General features: G+C 36.1%; 1 protein-coding gene across 4 annotated transcripts; it reads right to left on the bottom strand.

Annotated features, from left to right (window-relative positions):
* Window positions 1-232: 232 nt before the first annotated feature.
* Window positions 233-21,114, bottom strand: LOC127807921 (uncharacterized). Of its 4 annotated transcripts, none has more exons than XM_052346154.1 (10): window positions 20,930-21,113; window positions 20,791-20,852; window positions 20,181-20,300; window positions 19,964-20,063; window positions 19,754-19,834; window positions 19,482-19,531; window positions 19,240-19,390; window positions 19,099-19,155; window positions 5,271-5,392; window positions 233-458 (listed from the first exon to the last, which is right to left on the bottom strand). In XM_052346154.1, exons 1-10 carry the CDS (start codon window positions 21,020-21,022, stop codon window positions 395-397), a joined length of 900 nt encoding a protein of 299 aa, XP_052202114.1. In that variant the 5' UTR covers window positions 21,023-21,113; the 3' UTR covers window positions 233-394. The 4 variants fall into 4 exon arrangements, with proteins under 4 accessions (XP_052202114.1, XP_052202112.1, XP_052202111.1 ...); XM_052346152.1 differs by lacking the exon at window positions 233-458 and adding an exon at window positions 4,841-5,167 and having other exon boundaries at window positions 19,240-19,358; window positions 19,754-19,841; window positions 19,987-20,063; window positions 20,930-21,114; XM_052346151.1 differs by lacking the exon at window positions 233-458 and adding an exon at window positions 4,841-5,167 and having other exon boundaries at window positions 20,930-21,110.
* Between the last annotated feature and the right edge of the window lie 805 nt (window positions 21,115-21,919).

The raw sequence follows: 21,919 nt of genomic DNA, 5'->3' as shown, positions 1-21,919 counted from the left end.
CTTCAGTTTATGAAGGAAGAGAGGACGAAGAACAAAGATCCTTAACAAATGGGATCGACAGCAACATGACAGCCTCCGGTGGTTGCAAATGGCAAGTGGTTAGGGGCTTCAACTCAATCGAAATAAAATGCACCACAGTTTGTCTTTTGGATCATTGTTCCGCTAGGGGATGTTATCCACTGTCGGTCCCAAACCCAGATAAAGGGGGAGGGTTGCGTTAGATAGCCGACAACAAGCGTAAAACTTAGTCGGATCCAAATATAAATTCTAAATAAATTATCTGTTGGGGCGTAACCCATATAGAAGTCTAGAATTCATGTAACCAACCCCACATAGTGGGATAAATAATGGATATGTTATTGCTGTTGTTGTTGTTATACAGTTGGTCTTTGGGCTACAAAGCCAACCAGATTATGGTATCTGCACCCTGCTCACTTGTTCTAAGTTTTCCTGAAAACCTGGAACAGCAGTTATGCCAAGTGAACTGCAGCCCATTTTTCAGTCAGTGCCACCTATCAAATAAATATAAATGTTATATGCACAATCGGTAGCTCTCATCTTTAAGCCCTGACAAATGGTTCAAGTAAGTGGGATTAAGAATGAGGACAAATGGTTTAAGTAAACCTGAATCTTGTATTCTGCCACTTTATGAACTGAGAACATATTTCCATTTTCTTCTAGGATTTATCCAATATCTAGAAAAGAAGCACCATTTTTAACTAACCCCCCCTGCCTACACTCTGTGTAGGGCAAAAGAAGAAGAAGAAGAAGAAAGAGTAAGAAAGAAGTTTATCCCTCTGGCACAAAGATTAAGGCACTTGGGCGTCCTGGGTGGAAGAAAGCCATGAAGTACCAACTCAAATATTGTTTATAAGGCTGTAGGTCTATAATGCAGTTGGTTAGGATAAAAACATAATAGTACAAATCGCGCTAAATTGGCAGGGTGCAGGTTGAGTTGAGAGAGGTTTGGTTTATTTCACTAGGGAGTAGGGAGCCTGGTATATTAACTGTGAATAGAACTTTGTATCTTCAAATATATATATTGATAAGTTTTATGTCTTTGAAGTAGAGCCCCCTCAACTAGTTACTTCTGTTACACTTACCTACTTGCTATTTTACAACCCCCATTCACAATCATGCCCAAAAAGCCAATGAAAGAAAACAAAGAAAAAGGAGGGCCAACAAAACATGCCACATTGTATGTGGTTAAAACATTTACTAGTACACTGTTTCTTCTATGTACTGTACCTACTTCTCAATAGAGAAGCATATATATGATATCACTAATGCAAGCAAATGAAACTATAAAAGCCATCATAGCTCAAGATTCGAGATGCAGTGAAAAAGAATTAACTTATTTACCATGCATAGGAGTGTTGATAGAAGATGCAAAAAGATCACATAGAAGTTTGTTTCCCACTGTTGATAAGAAGATTATGCTAATATATGCATGTAGAAAAGTATAACCAGCACGGATCCCAGTCATTTCATACAACAATCACAAATCTTAATGCCACTAGGTGGTGTTGGCTGCGTGGATTCAAGACCTCTTGCCATCTCCATCCATGGCCATGTTTTGTAGTAGCCATTTCATATTGGTATTTAATGTCAGGCCACTTTATTTGACAATTATAATTATTTTTCCTAATATCTATTTCTATTTTCAGAGAAAAGTTGAGCCATGTTTTTGAATGTCAAGCCATTTCATACCCCCCCCCCCCCTCTTTTTTTGTGATAAGGAAAGCAGCAACAACAAAGGCCCAACATTATTTAGTGAATCTCTCACAGCAAATGAGAGTTTCCTACATGCAAGAGTGTAGAAATATTAGGGAACAAAACCAAGAGGATAGAAATGTAACATTTCCATAAATTAAAGATGGATAAAAGCCAATATCCAAGTCCTAATGATAAATCAATTTCATAAAAAATTACTATTGGCTTTTAAGTTAGTTTGGGGAATTCTTTATATTTCTACCCTCTTGATACTTTTTTTCTAATATTGCCATGCATTCTCTTGCACACAAAAAACTCTCATTTCTATAAGAGAATCCCTAATTAATGTTTGCCCTTTAAAAGATTTTTCCCCTAACTAAGGAATAATGTTTATCAAATTGCCACAAAAATTGCTAAGTAGAGTAACTATGAATTTGTTAGTTTAAAATTGTTCCCTTCTTGTTTTTCATTTTTATGTGAATAACTAAATGTTTATCAATTAAGTATAATCGAGAATAAGCCATCGACAAGCATCAATATAAGTTTTCTTCAAACTGGTGATCTTAGGAATTTTGTGTGCGTGTATATTTTTTTGTTCAAATAAGACAAAAAGATAGTAGATTGCTTTACTTCATGAAACTAAATTTTAAATGTTATATAATTTTTACTAAACTTCGATTGTGATGTAGGGATGATTATCATGACCGTAATAACTACACTACCACAAATATTGGCTAAATAACTTCCTTCTGAGGCCACTAGTCACCTCAAGGATACAGAATACTCACGATCTAGTAATCCTCAACTAGGGAAGAAATTACAAGAAAAATCTTATTTTTTTAGACTATAAAATATTGAAACTCCCTAAAACCAGGAAAAATACTTGATTAAAATATTTTCCAAGCACTATTATAATTTCCATTTCAAACCCCTAAAGAGAGCACAAGCCTTGATAGCAACAACAAGGTTGCTCCTTAGTGACTTAAAAGACAAGGGTTTTAGTGGTGAAGACAGCCTCTTACACACAGGAATCGATCCCCACCCCCCAAAAAAAGCTCTCACAAAGTAAAGAGCCTCATACACTAGAGACTCCCTCTTTTATAAGCTTGTCTGCAAATAATCAGCTACAGCCTGAACCAATATCTGCTATGAAGTCTTACGTGAACAAAACATAGAATGAGTACAATGAGTATGCAAGGCAGAAGTTTGAGCAGTATGGGTAGAGGAAGACAGATTTCTTGGAAGCCTAGAGTGCGAGTATTTTGAATCCTTGAGGAGGCCTATCGAGGTTGTGATTTGGCTAATATCTATCGTAGTGTAGTTATTAACCTGGCTAAGATTTACTACTTTCAAGACCCACCCACCTTACAGTTGAAGATAAATAAAACAATAGAACCTTTGCAATTTAGTTCTGAGAACCAAAGCAATCTGTCATCTTCTCATATTATGTAAACAAAACAATATCTATGAGCACACAATTCCAAATCATGTTGGTTTGAAGAACTCATTGATGCATATGGACAGCTCCCATCCCTGGTTCTACTTTAATTCATAGACATGCAATTGTCCACTTAAAAAAAAGGGGAAAAAAAATCGTAAACTAACAAACCCATAATTACTTTGCTTAGCAATTCCCGTGGCATTTGGATCAACATTATTTCTTAAACCATAAACAAAATCTCTCAAAGAACCAACATCATTTAGTGAATCACTCACAGCAAACAATAAGGTTTTCTACATATACACCCAAGAGTATAGAAATATTAGGAAACAAAACCAAGAGGATAGAAATGTAACATTTCCATAAACTAAAGATGGATAAAAGCTAATATCCAAGCCCTAATGATAAATTGATTTCATAAAAAATTAGTCTTGGCTTTTATCTTAATTTAGGGCATTATTTACATTTCTACCCTCTTGATACTTTTTTCTAATATTGTCATGCACTCTCACACACGGAAAACTTTCTCCTTTGCTATAAGAGATTCACGAATTAATGTTGGTCCTTTAAAAGATTTTGCTAGCGGTTTAAAGAATAACGATCACCAAAATGCCACATGAATCACCAAGCAGAGTAAAAATGAGTTTGTTAATTTCAAATTGTTACCCTCTTGTTTTTTATTTTTATGTGGATAACTGAATGTTTGTCATTTAAAGTATAACCAAGAATGCGCTGTCCACAAGCATCATTGTAAGTTTTCTTCAAACTGGCAATCTTACAAATTTTGTGTGCATATATATATTTTTTGTTTACATAAGAGGAAAAGATAGTAGATTGTTTTATTTCATGAAACTAAATTTTAAATGTTATATAATTTTTACTTAACTTCAAGTGTGATGCAGGGATGTCATAAAAATTGTCAATCATAATTTACTTAATAACTAGGCTACGACAAATATTGGCCAAATAACTCCTTTCTGAGGCCAATAGCCACCTCAATAATACAGTATACTCTCACTCTAGTAATCCTAATTAGAGAAGATATTACCAGGAAAACCTTATTTTTTGTGACTGCAAATTATTGGAACTCCCTCAACAAGGAAAAATACTTGATTAAAATATTTTCCAAGTTCTATTATAGTTTCCATTTCAAACCCCTAAAGAAAGGACAAGCCTTGATGGCAATGACAAGGTTGCTCCTTTGTGATTTAAAAGACCCAAGTTTTAATGGCGAAGACAGCCTCTTTGCAAAGCAAAGCATAAGGCCGTGTGCAAAAACGATTGTCCCCCAACTCTCATAAAGTGAATAGCCTCATACACTCGAGACGACCTGTTTAATAAGCTTTTCTGAAAATAATCAGCTACTGCCAAAACCAATATCTGCTATGCAGGCTTTATGGAAACAACATATAGTATGCATGGCAGAGGTTTTAGCAGTACTGGTTCAGGAAGACAGATCATTTGGGAGCCTGTCCTAAAGATGGTGTAAAAGGCCAAGTTAAAAGCATGAAATAATGTTTCGTTTTCTTGCCAAGTCAAGAGTATTGTTTATGTAGATATGTCATCCCCATTGTTTTTAGTAAATCATGAAATGGTAGTGATTGATGATGCATTTGTACTACCCTTGTACAAATGCCATAGAAAGACAGGTAAATTTTGTCATTTATCTGCCTTACAATATACATGTATGCAATAAATAATATGATTGCAATTTCTATTATATCATTCACATTCAGTATGAAACTACTGTCTTCTCCTGTAAATTTGTGTCGAAATTAAAATGTTTGCCATATCATTTTGGTTTATGAAGGAAGAGAGGACAAATAATGAAGATTTTTAATAATGGGATCGATAGCAACATGAGAGCCTCCGGTGGCTGCAAACGGCAGGTGTTTAGGAGCTTCAGCTCTATCAAAATAAAATGCACCAGACACCAGTTTGTCTTTTGCCTGCAAAGCCAACCAGATCAGAGTATCTGCACCTTGCTCACTTGTTCTAAGTTTTCCTGAAAACCTGGAACAGTAGTTATGCCATGTGAACTCTTTCTGTACCATCATCATATTGTACAATTATGAGAAATCGGTTTTTCTTAAAATCCAGATGACAAGCTTCTTACGATTTTGAAAAGCCAGGCAGGCTCCTAGCTACCCCTGGTGTCTCAGCCCATCCCGGGTGCATTGAGTAGAATCCAATCCCTTTGTCCTTGTACAGTTCGGCCCATTTTTCAGTCAGTGCGACCTATTAAATAAATATCAATGTTAATATATACAATTGGTTGCTCTCATCTTTAAGCCTCACAAATGGTTCACGTAAGTGGGATTAAGGATGAGGACAAGTAGTTTGAGTAAACCTAAATCTTGCATCCTGACATTTTATTAACTTAGGAAAGATATTTCCATTTTCTGCTAGGATTTATCCAACATCTAGAAAAGAAGCACCCTTTTTTAACTACCCCCTGCCTACACTCTGCGTGGGACAAAAGAAGAAGAAGAAAGTAAAAAAGAAGTTTATCCTTCTCACACTAGGATAAAAACACTTGGGCAGTGGAAGAAAGCCAACAAAAACCAACTCAAGTTTTTTTTATTAACGAGGCTGCAGGCCTATAATGCAATTGGTTAGGATAAAAACACAATAGAGAAATCGCAATAAATTGGCAAGATGCAGGTCGAGTTAGGGAGCCTGGTGCTGCAAGTAGAACTTTGTATCTTCAAATTTATATCTTATGTCTTTGACTTAGAGCCCTGCCCTGGTTATTTTTGTTACACTTCCCTATTTGCTATTTTACAACCCCCACTCACAACCATGCCCAAAAAGCCAATGAGAGAAAACATAGGGGGAAAAAGGCCAAATGAAAAGTTATTACACATAACTAGTATATTGTTTCTTCTATCTACTTTACCTACTTCTCCAAAGAGAGGCATATATGATACAACAAAGTCAAACGTGTGAAACTGCAAAAGCCATCATAGCCCAAGATTTCAATACGGTGAAAGGTATAGCTTAGTAGCCATGCATATCAGTATCAGGCTTGATAGAAAATGAAGAGACGGCATAGAGGTCTGTCTTTTGCTGTTGCTAAGAGATTATGCTAATACATGCACAGAGCAAAGAATAACCAGCATGGGTGCTAGCCATTTAATACGACAACAATCACAACCTGTAATCGCACTAGGTGGGGTCAGTTACATGAATTCTATACCTCCAGCCATTTCTATCCAATGGCCACATCCAGGAAGTTTCTTAACACCAGTTTTTTTTTTTTGTTTTTGTTGAAGTTAGGATCAGATGTTAGTTTTTACCAAGCTAGCATCTGATGTTACCAAGCCTGGTCCAAGCAAGACCGGAAAGGTCAACTGGCTAGTCTATGCCAAAACTTAGCAAAATTCTGCTAAAGTGCTGGGCTTCCAGGTCTTAGGTTGGCCAAAACCAGTGGCGGAGCCACATGCAGCCAAGGGTGGGCAGTTGCCCACCCTGGATTTTTAAAAAAATTATTATATATAATAATTTAATATATATATTTTAAATGCCCACCCTGAATTTTTAGAAAATTCTAAATTTTGGATATATTAGTCGATGAAAATAAGGGTATCGGGTGATTGCCTCTTATTGCCAAAAACCACCGGCCACGATGGCTGGTGGCAATTCCCAGTCTATTTATGCGCATTGGGTTTGGCCAAAAGTTTAAGCTTAGATTTATGAAATTTGGCCGTTAGATTTTATTGGTTTTTTGTGTATGTTGATTGATGGGATTAAGGGTGTTGAGTGATTGCCTCTGATCGTCGAAAACCATCGGTCATGGTGGCTGGTGGCGACTACTAGTGCTTTTTTCAGTATTGGCTGAAAATTAAAAATAAGATACATGAAAATTTGACCCACTTTTCTTTTGTATATGTTAACCTCCCTTGATCATTTCTTTAACTATGTTTTAATTAAAGGGATCAATTTTTTTTATTTTTTGTTTTAAATTTGTCAATTACATATTTGAAACTATGGCAGAAAACATATTTTCTATCATAAAGTTTGTTAAGATTCGACTACGTAATTGAATTGGAGATTAATGATTGAATGATAGTCTCTCATGAAGTTTATCAAGACTTGGCTACGCAATTAAATTAGAGATTAATGATTGAACGACAACTTAGTTGTGTATATTAAAAAATAAATATTTAATAAAATTAATAATGATATTATTATGCGACATTATTAAAATATGAAAATACGTCGATTGTATAATTTATTGATATATATATTTTAATATTATATTATTTTTAATTTTTTTATATTATTTAATTTTAGACATAATTTAGAGTTTTAAGGTTTAATTTTTGCCCATCCTACCTAAAATTTCTGGCTCCGCCACTGGCCAAAACACAGCAAAATTTTGCTAATTGTTGGCATAAACTAGCCAGTTGAACTAGTGGCTCTGTGCCATAGGAAGACCACTTAGTTCAACTAGTGGATCTTCTTCTAGCCTGGACCCACCAGTTCAACTAGCAGGTCTTGCTCAGCTTACACTCAGGTAACACAGAATCCTAGTATGGTAAAAAAACTAGCATCCCATGCTAGCATCATAAATAAAAAATAATGTTAATTTAAAACAAAATTTCACATCCTGGTACCAGTATTTCATATTGGTATTTAAATGTCGAGCCACTTTATTTGACAATTTAATTATTTTCCCTAATATCTATTTCCCCTTTCAGGGAAAAGCTGAGCCATGCTTTGAACATACCCATTTTTTAGAATAAAGGAAAGCACAAAGGATAAAATACAATACAAAATTTGTAGCACCCAAATTTTGGAAGGGTACAAAAAATCCAAAAGGAAATAGGATCTCTAAAGTCATTGTAGATTAGAATAATTTAATCATAGTTTCAAAGAAATAGGGATTTAGTCCAAATTCTACTGAGATTGAGATGAGAGGGATTATCATAGTTTCTTGGTTATATTAGGCAGGGCAGCTTGTTATATTGGATGGCAGTGTTACATGCATGTTGCAGCAGTTAAATGCTTGTATTTATATAGTGGTAGTATGTATCTAAAGTGAGAATGGTTGTAGAGGATCAGGGATATGATGTATATAATGTAAATAGGCGTGATAGATTGTACTTACCAGATTTACGAATTAGAGAGAAGTTATTCATTCATTCAGTTTTCTTCTTCTCTGTTAATCTAGTTTCTGGTTTCTTGGCTTCTCCAAACCCTGATTTTGCACATGGTATCAGAGCAGAGATCCATGGAATTTATCTGATATGAAGGCCGATTTTTCATCAGTATTGCCGGATTAATAGTCGGAGCAATCGTAAGTTCTCGTTTCCAATTCTCTTCATTGAATCAGATTCTTATGGCTTTGATCAGAAACAACATAGCAGCAGGGGATCTGCAACTGCATCCTTCGGATCATCCAGATATGATCTAGTTTCTGCTCTGTTAACTGGACTCAATTACAGATCTTGGAGTAGGGGGATTCAAATTGCCCTAGGAGCTAAGAATAAACTAGGGTTTATAAATGGTGAAATTTCAGTTCCGAATGAGAACAAGGAGGAGTTTCATATTTGGAAAAGATGTGACTACATGGTCACTTCTTGGTTGTTGAATTCCGTTTCTAAGGAACTCATAGATGCTTTTATATACACTACGAATTCTAGACAACTCTGGCATGAATTAGAGGAGAGATTTGGGGAGAGTAATGGAGCTCTTGTATACCAGCTCCACCGTCGGATTAGTTCCATTAGTCAAGAAAATTTTTCTGTATGTGTGTACTACACTTAGTTGAAACAGCTGTGGGATGAGTTAGCGGCAGTTAGGCCATTGCCAAATTGTAGTTGTGATGCCCCTAAGGCAGTAACAGAGTTTGCTGAAGAAAATAAGTTGATGCAGTTCCTTATGGGACTGCATGATGGATATGATCAGGTGAGAAGCCAAATTTTATTACTTGACCCACTGCCGAGTGTTAACAAGGCCTACTCGATGATTTTAAAGGTAGAGTCACAAAGGCAAGTAACTTCAACTCTAAATGAAACAAATGAAGGAGCTGCATTTTTTTCTAAGCAGAATGTGAGTGATAGAAAAGATTCAAAGAAGTTTAAGAACAAGGTCTTTTGTAAGAATTGCAAAAAAAGTGGACATTTGAAGGAATCTTGCTTCAAATTAGTTGGATATCCTGACTGGTATAAGGAGAGGATAAATAAGGATTCAACACAAAGGATAATTGCAAATGTTACAAATAAAGCTGATTCAGTTTCAGAGACACCACTTGATGCAGCAATAATAGCAAATCAAGACTTGGGGAGTTCGATTGCAGCTGCTCTTCTCAAAATGCTCAAGCCATCTGCTGGAGCTGGAAGTGCTAGTCTTAACACAGCCTTGATTGACTTTGCTGGTAACCCAAATTCTATCAATTCTTGTTATTTTGGTATGCTTGATGAAGGTACATGGATACTTGATAGTGGTGCCGCTGACTACATTACCTGTCATAAAAGGTCGTTTCGTTCTCTACATACCTTGTCACACCGTGTTTCAATTCACTTGCCAAATAACACAATCACTTTTGTTTCACAAGCAGGATCAGTTTGTTTAAATCCTGCTATTGAGCTCAAGGACGTTTTGTTCATACCTTCATTTCAATTTAATCTCTTGTCTGTTAGCAAGTTGCTTTTTGATCATCAACTGCTAGTAACCTTTCTTCCTATGGGCTGCTTTATTCAAGACCTGTAGAGGCATGAAGTGTTGGCCGTGGGCAAGGTTAAAGGGAGATGGTATAAGCTGGATAAGTCAAGCTTCCACGTGGACACTATTACCAAATTCTTTTCCCAGCTAAGGTCTCTCAATCTACATTTTGTAGCTGATTTTTTCCTTTCCAATAATAAAACTGCTGGTGGCTCTTCTTGTACTGTTCCTATTACTTTGCAATGTCGAAATACTTCTTTTGCTGCTATTTCTAGTTCTAATTTGTAGCATAATAGATTGGGGCATATGCCTGTTAGAAACTTGAAACACATACCTGCATTGAGGCATTTGTTTAGTGATATTTCTTCTTGTGAAACTTGTCCCTTGGCAAAGCAAACTAGGTTGCCATTTCCTATTCATAAACCTAAAGTCACTAGTCCTTTGGAACTTTTACATGTTGATTTCTGGGGCCCATATTCAACTCCTTCTTTGACTAGTGCAAAATTTTTTCCTTACTATTGTGGATGATTATTCCAAAGCCACTTGGACCTATATGGCTCAACATAAGAGTCAAAGTCTTTCTCTTCTTCAAGCCTTTCTTCAGCTAGTTGAAAACCAATTCCAAACTTCAGTCAAGACAATTCGAATAGACAATGGGTCTGAATTTGTCAACCATTCAGTCTCTACCTTCTTGCAATCCAAAAGTATTTTGCACCAACGAACATGTACATATACCCCTAAACAAAATGGGGTTGTCGAGCGTAAACATAAGCATTTGCTTGAAGTGGCCAAAGCTTTACAGTTACATTCCACTTACCTAAATCATTTTGGTCCGAATGTGTATTAACAACCACTTACCTCATTAACCGAATGCCCCTTTCCATTCTCAAATGGGAAACGCCTTATTTTTGCTTATTTCATAAAGACCCCAATTATGGCTCCTTGAAAACATTTGGATGTCTCTGTTATGCCACAAATACCTTTCCCCACAAAGATAAATTTTTTCCAAGAGCCATTAAATATGTCTTTATTGGCTACTCCCACTGTCAAAAATGATACAAGTTATTTGATCTTTCAGCTAGGAAGATTTTTGTTAGCAGGGACGTTACCTTCTTTGAATCCACGTTTCCTTTTCAAGATAGTGTTTCTACTGATCCTTCACTTAACACTCCATTACCTCAAGTTCCTATCAGCTTGCCTACCCCAGATTTTGTTCCTGCACCTGTATCTACTCCATCTCCTTTGGCTGATAGGACCTTAGATATATCTTCTACCTCTCCAAGCTTACCATCAACTACTTCTCATAATCTAATCTCACCTTTACTTAATCCTCACTAGAGTACCCGTGTTCCACAAAGACCCATTTAACTTAATGACTTTGTCAGTTTGGTTCAAATTTCACCTAAAGTTGGAAAATGGGCAGGCCAGAACGGGCCGGCCCTCCTCCCGCTTGGCCCACCCATTTCGTGGGTTGGGCTGAATTTGGCCCGTGAGAGAGGCGGGCTAGGCCGAGCCAAGCAATAGAAAATGGGGGCCCGGCATGACCCTATGGCCCTTAATAAAAGGGCCAAGGTGGGCCGAGCCAAGCCATTTTGGTGGGCCACCCCTATATTTGGTGGGTCGAGCCAGGCCGCAGGCCACAAAGCACTAGCCCGACCCGACCCGTTTGCTATAGCACCGGGCCAGTCCAACCCGTTTGCTACAGTACCAGGCCGGGCTAGGTGGGGTTGGGAGGCGGGCCCATGGGCCGCCCATCCCATTTGCCAAGTCTAGCTTCACCTGCCACTGCTACTACTTCTACGTCATCAAGTAACCCCTCTCTTACTAATTCTGACTCATTTTTCTTTTCTTCTACTCATGCTTCTTTCTTGAATAATATTTCTTCCACTCCTGAGCCTTGTACCTTTCATCAAGCCTCTCAACATCCTAATTGGGTTACAATAATGGAGAATGAGTTGCAGGCCTTGTGTAATACCCGAAAAACTTTCGGGTAAGAAATATGAGGTTTCAAAGGAAATCAGTATCATAAGAGCCCGAGAAAATATCCGAATCGATTAAAGGGAACACTCGGGGGCTCATATACCTAAAGAAATAGGCATATACCTATTAAGAATTTCAAGAAATGATTTTTAGCATCGAAAGAAATTGGATCAAGAATGATTTTCGGTACAGCTAAAAATACAACTATGATTTTGACTGAAAAATCGAATCAATGCAAGAGACCTTTGAGGGGTCAACGGAACTGCAAGAAAGTTCATATTTAGTATGTAGAACAACCCTTCAATGGTTTCAGGAAGAAACGAAAAGGTTTAAGGCCAAAACGAAGATTCGGGCCTAAGTGCAGTTTTCCGAAATTGCCTGAGGGAGGTCAAAACGATAATTTCTTGGAATCTTCGAGGGTCAAATGAAAGTTTTAGGACTTGAGGAACTTAAATGCAATTGTGAAAGGTTGAGGGGTTATGTAAAAATTGGTCAAAATGGGAAAACCAAAGTTGAGGGGCCAAAGTGCAATTTCAAGAAAACCTCCAAAGCATCCATGGCCAACCAACCTTCCAATCACCGAAATCAGCCATGGGAGACCCAAGGCAGTGGTTGGGGGGCCTTTGGGCAAGGCCAAGACAAGCTTCTTGGCCAACAAATGGCCAAAATGGCGTCAAAATCGGGCCAACTTTCGGTCGAAAGTGGCCGAAAGTTTGGCCACTGAAATGGCAAGATTGGAGCTCTTTTGGTGGATTTTGGACTTGTTAAGGGCAAGAGAGGACATCAGAGGTCTTGAATGAAGCGAGATCCGTCGTTTAGGGGCCTAGAGTTTTGCAAGATTTGAGCTTCAAATCGACCTCATTTTTGAACAAATTGAGGCACCAAACCATAGGGCTTTTGTTGCCCATGAGGTGAGGATCATTTCTGGAAAGTTTGAGAAATTTTGGAGTTTATTTGAGGGGTGATCGGAGTTTCGCCGGAAAAATCGAATCTCGTCGAAACTGGACTGATTTTTGCTCGGAGGGAGGTCTTCCAAGTGTTGTTTCAACCTCAAATTTGGCCAGAGTGATCAACTCAAGGTAAGCTATCTTTTGGTATAGTCAGTTTAATTTTCCGGTGTGCCGGTGCCGGAGAAGATAACCGGAGATAATTTTTATTATTTTTAAATACGAAAAATAAAGAAAAATAGAGTAAAAATAGAAATAAGATGGATAAAATTCTGGAAAAATGTCCAGAAATACAGGAAAAATGAATAGTTTACTTTTATGAATTTTTATTTTGGAAATTTCATGATAAAATAATTATTTTGAATTTTCAAAAGAAAACTTAATTAGAAAAAAAATAGGAAGAGGTTTTGAAAATTTTCAAAAAAATTTATGGAGATTAGAAATGTTATTGTAGGAATTTTCATGAAGAAAATAATTTATTAGGAATTTTGAAAGAATTTATGGCTTTAAAAAAATAGAGGAAAAATAAGAAAAATAGAGAAAAAAATAAGGAAAAGTCTAGAAAAATTAGATTATTAATTTTTCTTGGAAATTATTGGCCAAGAAGTGATTTGGTCAAGGATCTTAACAATTTGTAATATTTTCGAGGTTGACACGCAAATCAAGGCAAGTCGAATTTCTATTTTAAGGTGAGTGGTTTTGTCCCTATAACTCATATATGATATGATTACCTTTCTATGCATGATATCTACGTATGTTATGATCATCTTCATATACTGTTGCATGAAAAGTCGTGAGGTATACATGACATAATATTATTGTCATATTAAAACTTGTACATGAGATTGGGATGTCACCCTAAGAGTGTAGCCGTAATTCCCCAATGGCAATTGATGGAACAGCGTTAGGATTATCCTGCAGAGGTTCGGGATTCTGCCTAGAGTTCCGTGTCGGGCTGGTGGGCCAGGAAAGTTACACTAGGGTATTTGTTTATAAATGTCCATGCATCATTCATTCATTCATACTTATATAACCCTCACTTAAAAGATTTCATCTTCTAATATTGGACTATGTCCCTGGAATATTCCACGTTCCAGGCGAGACAAGCGGCCGGAAGGGCAAAGAAGTGATAGAGGCATGAGCTTAACGGAAATTTGTGGCCCCTATGTGGGGCTAGGACCATCTATTACATTCAGTTGTATTGTTTAAGGTTTTAGCAATATTTGTAATATTATGTTGGGTGAACGATGTGTATGTACCCACGTATGTATGTTTTCAAGGTTTCTTACAGGTTCTGATCTTGCTTTCGCTTATGTTTAAAGTGTATCACTCTTTCACCATGTTTGGGAGTGTTAATGTATAAAGGTTATGTTGAGGATTTATTGTTAGTTTATGTTTGATGTAAAAAAAAAAAATCCTAGCATACATTAATGCCCTATAAGGCGGGGTGTTACACCTTGGAACTTAATCATATTTGGGAAGTTGTTGATTTACCTAAGGGTAAGAAGCCTATTGGTTCTAAATGGGTGTATCGTGTGAAGTAAGCCTAATGGTGAGAAGAGATTGATAGATATAAGGCACGTTTAGTTGCCAAAAGATACAATCAAATAGAGGGTCTTGATTACAAAGATAGGTTTTCTCATGTGGCTAAGTTAGTCACTGTCCGGTTATTCATAGCTGTTGCTACTTCCAGAAATTGGCCTATCTATCAAATTGACATCAATAATGCCTTCCTTCATGGTCATCTAGATGAGAAAGTGTACATGACCCCACCTGCTGGTTATTCTATGGATCTGGGTAAAGTGTGTTTACTAAAACGGTCTCTCTATGGCTTAAAACAAGCCTCATGCCAATGGAACTTGGAATTCAATGGTTTTCTAATTTAGTTAGGGTTTGTTTAGTCTCCCTATGATCACTGTTTGTTTACCCACAAGACCAGTTCTCATTTTGTGGCTCTTTTGGTCTATGTTGATGATGTTCTTATTGCTGGAGATGATATTGGTGTTATTAATTCTACCAAGGCTGCCCTTGATGCCAAGTTCACTATTAAGGATCTCAATTATCTCAAATATTTTCTTGGGTTGGAGGTTGCTAGGTTCTCTACTAGAACGTTTTTGTCACAGCACAAGTTTATCAAGGACCTTATTCTCGAACCCGGCTTGCAAGATGCCAAGAGTTCTTCCTTCCCTATGTCTTAAGGGTCTGTTTTTGGAACCAAATCAGGGTCCTCCTCTTTCCAACCCTGATCAGTACAGAAGATTAATTGGCCGGTTGTTATATGTCAATCTCACCCGGCCTGATATCAGTCATGCAGTGCAACATCTTAGCCAATTTATGTCCTCTCCTTGCCAGCCTCTTAAAGGTACAGCATCTCATGGCCTCTTTTATCCTACTACTGCTGAACTTTCACTTTCAGCCTATTGTGATGCTGATTGGGCGACTTGCAAGTTTACACGCTGGTCCTTAACAGGTTTTTGTGTTTCCTTGGTGGTGCCCTGATTTCCTAGAAAACTAAGAAGCAACCTACAGTCTCAAGATCCTCTGTTGAGGCTGAATATCGGCGTATGGCCTCCACTATTTGTGAACTTGTTTGGATTTCTAATATTCTCAAGGATTTTGGTGTTTCTATCCCTCTGCCTATTCCTCTTCATTGTGACAACAAAGTTGCCTTACATATTGCCACTAATCCCGTTTTCCATGAATGTACGAAGCATCTTGATATTGATTGCAATCTTGTACATGATCATCTTAAACAAGGTTTTATTGCTTCTCAGTTTGTTCCATCTCACTTGCAGCTGGCAGATTTATTCACTAAACCTTTAACTGCAGTTCATCATCACTCTATGGTTGCCAAGTTGGGCTTGTGTTCTCCACAATCGTCAACTTGAGGGGGGGCTGTTGGTTATATTAGGCAGGGCAGCTTGTTATATTAGATGGCAGTGTTATATGCATGTTGCAGCAGTTAAATGCTTGTATTTATATAGCAGTAGTATGTATCTAAAGTGAGAACAGTTGTAGAGGATCAGGGATATGATGTATATAATGTAAATAGGCATGATAGATTGTACTAACCAGATTTACGAATTAGAGAGAAGTTATTCATTCATTCAGTTTTCTTCTTCTCTGTTAATCTGGTTTCTGGTTTCTGGTTTCTTGGCTTCTCCAAACCCTGATTTTGCACATAGTTGTGGAAGGATTTTTTGGATTGGGCTGGACATTTGAATTGAGAATAAACTTGATTTCAGAAATTAAGTCTTGGATAAATTGGCATAAATTAGATTGATATGTGTGTGTGTGTGTGTATTATTGGAAGAAAATTAGAGAAGGATAGGGTTTATTACAGAATTGGAAACAAAACAATACCAAGAATGTTTGATAAAAATTCTTGATTATGTTATTTGAAATAATACACCTGAACTGTGGATTTGAAAAGAAATTGAGAAAGTGTAATTATGAAATTGTTCTCAAAAGTATGAAAAGAATTTTGAGAATGTGCTAGCATATGGAAATCCAATGTTGTGAACCTTTGTATATTACTGCAAATCCAGGAATTAGGGGTACCAGCTAGATTCATGGAGATTTACTGGATACGTATAATGGCGAAAATTCAGGAATCTAGGCTAGAAACAGGTATCATACTGGATTACCTTGTACATTAAGGGACTTCAAAGTTTTAGGTCCCATTGCAATCATAAATCTAGAGTTGTACTGCTTATCAGAATTTTTTGTTGTAATAATGAATTAATGAACAACTTGGTGAAAATTTGGAAATTGAAATCTGACTTTATTGTATGTATATGAAATCTTTTAGTTTTAATATAGATCTGTTATGGGGAGTATCCTTCATTGGGCTTTAAGCTCACCACTCTACGTAACATTTTTCAGGTGAGCAAGATTAGTGGGGCTAGGATCAAGGGATTACCATTGGACTCAGTATAGGATGTCTTATGTTCAGTTACTTTCAATTAATTCAGTTATGTAAATCTTGAGGAAATTGGACATTATTGTTTGTCTTTCTTTTTGGAGATTTTCAATGGATATCAGATGGAAGAATTTTAGGCTACATGAACTTGAAGTTTTTTCTTAGGGTTCATGGCCTGTCATATAGCCCGTAGAGGGGGGAGTGACTTGCTTAGTATTTTATAAGCAAAAAAGTTTACTTATATACCATCTTCAAATGGCCTTGCCATCCATATGTACCACTCAATGAAATAATTCATCAAAAAAGATTCTGCATTCTAGTCTCCAACAAGAAGTCAAATATTAATCCTAAATTCCTAATGAAGTTCAATTCAAAAACTAACACAAAGCAAGATCCAGTGACTATACAGCTCTAGCCCTCTTAACAATTCCTTCTGCATTCTATGGTGCTTAAAAAAAATAGTGTAGACTAGGTCGAACAGATATGGACCACTCGACTAGACCACCGAGCCTGTCTAACAAATTATTTACACTAAAAAATCACCCAAAAGAGAAAAAAAGGAGTCAAAGGATAAGGGAGTTTCCTCCCTTACCTAAAAGGGGAAAACCTAAGAATGGTTCTGACCAAGACTTATGCAGCAAAATTAACCCCTGACAATATCCCTTGACAATATCCAAACATGTTGTCATTCATTTCCAAATAGTAATAGAATTACAACTTCATCTGATTGCCAAAACAAAATAAACCCAAATACTCATTTGCTAGAACAAAAAAATGAACCAAATGAATTATCTCATGTCCTAGATAATGAAAGAAAGCTAATTATTTATCCCAAAGTTACCTCTCCATATTTCAGATAACACATTCTTATGTACTTTCTTTTTTCTCATCCATTAAAATAATAGTCAGTAAATAGTTTACTACACAGTACCTAGTCTGGTACAATTTTAGATAGTTCGTCTATAACAATCTCAAAACAGTTAAAGGCCTTAAAGCAGTTCTCGATGCACACATACAATAACAGGAAAATCACTAGTCCCTCATATGGCTGTCCGTACTATGGTCATAACTCCCCTCTACATACATGGCATATGAACATGAACCTTCCTTTTAAAATAATGCAACATAAAGTGTTGCTTTTAGGCATTGTTAGTGAAAAGAAAACTTGTATGGCAATTTCATCCTTGTGAATATATTTTAGGTATTGTTAGCAAAAAAGAAAAAAATACTATTGCAAATATATTCTTGTGAATTAAAATTAACCATACATGTGTATTAATGTGACTACTTCTCAAAATTAAAAATATGTGTATATAACATCATGTCAAGCCTTCATTCCCACTATATGAGGTCGGCTACATAAAATTCTAGTTCGCCAATCATTTCTACGGTTCTACCTACGGCCTCATCTTTAGTAAAACCTTTATAATTCATATCACACCTAGGTGTCTCCCACCAATTTTTTCCTTAGTCTTCCTCTACCTCTTTTGCTAGATACTTGTTCCATTCCATCTACTTCCCTCATAGGAGCCTCTATTGTTCTTCTTTTCGCATGATTAAACCATCTTAATCGTGTATAACACATCTTATCTTCAATAACAACCATTCTAACTTTATTACAAATAACCTCAACTCTAATTTTATCTTTCTTGTATGGTTGCATATCTATCTTAACATCCTCATATCTCTTATGCTTATATTTTGCACATGTTGGTACTTTATCATCCAACATTTTGTGCCATACAATAAATTTGGTCTTATAATTGTCTTACAAAATTTGTCATTTAGCTTTAACCGAACCTTATTATCATATAAAATGCCGGATGTAGTTTTCCATTTTAACTATTGCCTTCATTCTATAGGTAACGTCCTCATTAATCTTCTCCCCATCTCTTTGGATGATTGATCCAAGATATCTGAATTGACCATTTCTTGTTATGACTTGATCTTCTAGTTTTCCCATAATATTATCCAATACTCATATTTTACTAAACTTACAATCCATGTATTCTGTTTTTAATATGCTTAACTTAAAACCTCTAGACCCTAAAGTGTTCCTTCATATTTCAAGTTTAGTATTCACACATTCTTTTGTCTCATCCACCAACACGATGTCATATGCAAAATAGCATGCACGAAGACACCTCTACCTAGATATGTTTAGTGAGTTCATCCATTACTAGGAGAAATAAGTAAGGGCTTAAAGAAGATCCTTGTTGTAATCCAATTGTAATTGGAAAGGCTCAGTGTGTCCTCTATATGTTCAATCCAATTGTAATTGGAAAAGGCTCAGTGCGTCCTCTATATGTTCTAACACGTGTTTTTGCTCTATGATGCATGTCATTATAAATATGTGTATACATAAAGAGAAAATATTAATAAAAAGAATCCTGAGAATCCATGGATTGTAGAGTAGTTTCTCTAACCTGCACTCGCTTGTTTCGAGCATACTGTTCCACTCCATCAAATTTGCCACTGCTAAACTGCAACAATGCATCTAGTCAGAACATTCATAAGTATTGAACAGAAAATGTACATTATGCCAAAAATTACACAAAATTGTTTACCTGTAAATCTTCCATCAACGGGGCTGTGTACATTCCTCCTGATGAAACTGTGATAACTCGAGCATCAGGAGCAGCTTTCTCCAGCAATGGTAACATTATTTCTGTCATGGTGAAAGGGCCTAGTACATTTACAGCAAAATTCAACTCATATCTGGTGAAAAATAAGAAATCGCATTCTATGAATTTCTATAGAGATGAAAATGAAAAGTAAACACCCTCTGAACAAAATGACAATAATTCACCCTTCAGAAGTGGTAACACGTTTATTCTCAAGTAAGCCAGCATTGTTGACCTACAGGCAAAAACCTTTGTCAATCACAGCTATACATCAATTATGCAAGAGCAAAATTGAAAATCTATCAGGTGGATGAAAGAGTATTATGCTAAAACAATTCTGAAGAAAATATAAAGTCGCAAAGATGCAGATATCATGCATATCGTATCTCTCTGACTATAAGGTTGCAGAATTGAAACATCCTTTTGGGAGGGGGGGGGGGGGGGGGGGGAACTTTACCAAGACATGAATTGGAATATCCTTTGAAGAAAATCTGGAAGTAAATGACTTGATCTCATTGACAGATGAAAGATCACATACCTGCAAACTACATATCTAATAAGCCACTTGAGATCAAAACTCAAGCTAGCACATGTGGATATCAAGAAAGCCAAATTATGAGTGCACTGGTAGACAAGGTTGTCCTGAACAGAAAAAGATAGCAAATACCTCCAAATAAATATTTTGATTACCAGTCACTGACTGAATTTGGGAACAAGCAGCCTCGCCCCTCTCTTTATTACGGCATACCATAAAGACATTTGCTCCTCTGTAAAACATTATATACCATACAAATGCTTACTACAAAATATTGATAGATAAGTATTTCCTGTATATTTACACACGTGATGTAGAAATAAACAAAGGCTAAAACTAAGATCAACACCTGGAAGCAAGACCCTCAGCAGTTGCATAGCCAATGCCAGAATTTGCTCCAGTAACTATGCAGTTCTTCCCACTGATTGATGCTTGCATATCATCTGGGTTGAATTTTTTGGAGTGTTCCCTGGAGTTCAATAAGCCAAAGAATGCAAATAGGAATTTAATTAACAACCACCCAACATTAACCTTCAGTAGGTAAGTCATTGAAAACCTTAACAAACATTCAAAGATCAATGCTTCTGATAAGATGGAAAAATTCTCAACTATTAAAACATATTTTCTTCTTTGATCTCTTTACATTTTGGGCCTTGTCATTTTCATTTCCTATTTATTTTCTTCCTTTTTTGTTTCTTTTTTTCTTTTTTGTCTGTTTATTGTTTTTTTTACCATTCACATTCCCCTTTCCTTGTGAGTTAAGAACAAATAGAAACCAACATAAATGGTGATGACCCCATACCAAACTAATCCAAAATTTCCCAATTCGTTTCCCAGACGTGTATATTCGTGTTTACAAACTCAGCTGTTTAGCAACCAAATAACAAGAATCAAGGAAACTACCAACTCTGCACAACAGATAAATGAATATACATGAGATACAATGAACTGACACTCACAGATAACCAGCCCTAGTGAAATTAAGGTACCCATAAGCACCAAAAGCAGTTGATCTCCATGCCTGTCGAATACAGAGAAAATCTGATTAAACAAGACGAGAGAGGCGTCGAGTCGGCGAGCGTTGAGAGTGATTGCTACCTTGAGAAGAAACATCGCGACTGCCCTGCCTGAGATCTCGATTTCAATACTGCCCAAGATTTTGATCCGAATGAAGAGCGTTCTGGTTGGCATTTGCTGCGGGTAGCTGTTTGCTGGAAAGTTGATCCGTTGCAGTGTTAACGTGCGCCCATGGTGTAGGATAGTGTCCTGTACTAGGGGATGGGCTTCTTCCACGTACAAGATGATATTACCACTCCTTGCTTTACTTTCTTCGTTGTATAAAGTGACGTGCCCCCCAATAATTTTGATTATTTGTTATAAGATTTATGTGATTTAAATTTTAATTTATTTATTTATATACTCATTTATTTATAAATATTTAAATATGTCTTATATTTAAATCTTTTAAATATGAATTTTTTTAAATTTATCTCAATTTTAAATAAATAATTAAGGTTTATTTTAATAAATTTTTATATAAATTTCATTTTTATGACTCAAAATATGAGTTTTTCATAATTATTTTAATTTTTAAATGGATAAATAGAATCATTGCCATCCCTTACTAGTGTTTTTTCTAAAGGATAAATAACTAATACTCATGTTTCTTATTTATTTTGTTGACAAATTACATATTTAAATAAGTTAAAATTTTAAAAAAAAATTATTAAATTAGTGTGCAGATAATTAATTAATTTTATAAAAGTATATGTCAATCTATATTCATATAATTTTATAAATTTAAATAATAAATATATATATACATGCACATAAATATATGTATACATGCACCCAATATGGTGATAGAATTTGAATTAATCTGGTGCAAATGAATAGTCCCAACTAAGAAAGAGGTCCTCCTCAAAAAAAAATCAATAAAAATTCAAATATGCAATGACCCTCAGTTTTCATGGTCTCATACCACAATATTTGTAAAAACTTTTGTTACAACAATCTAAGGAAACATTACTAACTCCCTACCCTTAAACTCGTAAAATATATCATAAAATTACCCAAATATCAAGGGAG

This window comes from Diospyros lotus, chromosome 8, assembly GCF_014633365.1.
Source record: "Diospyros lotus cultivar Yz01 chromosome 8, ASM1463336v1, whole genome shotgun sequence".
NCBI lineage: Eukaryota > Viridiplantae > Streptophyta > Magnoliopsida > Ericales > Ebenaceae > Diospyros > Diospyros lotus.
Note: the sequence above shows the minus strand (reverse complement) of the source record. Positions and strands in the feature narration are given on the sequence as shown.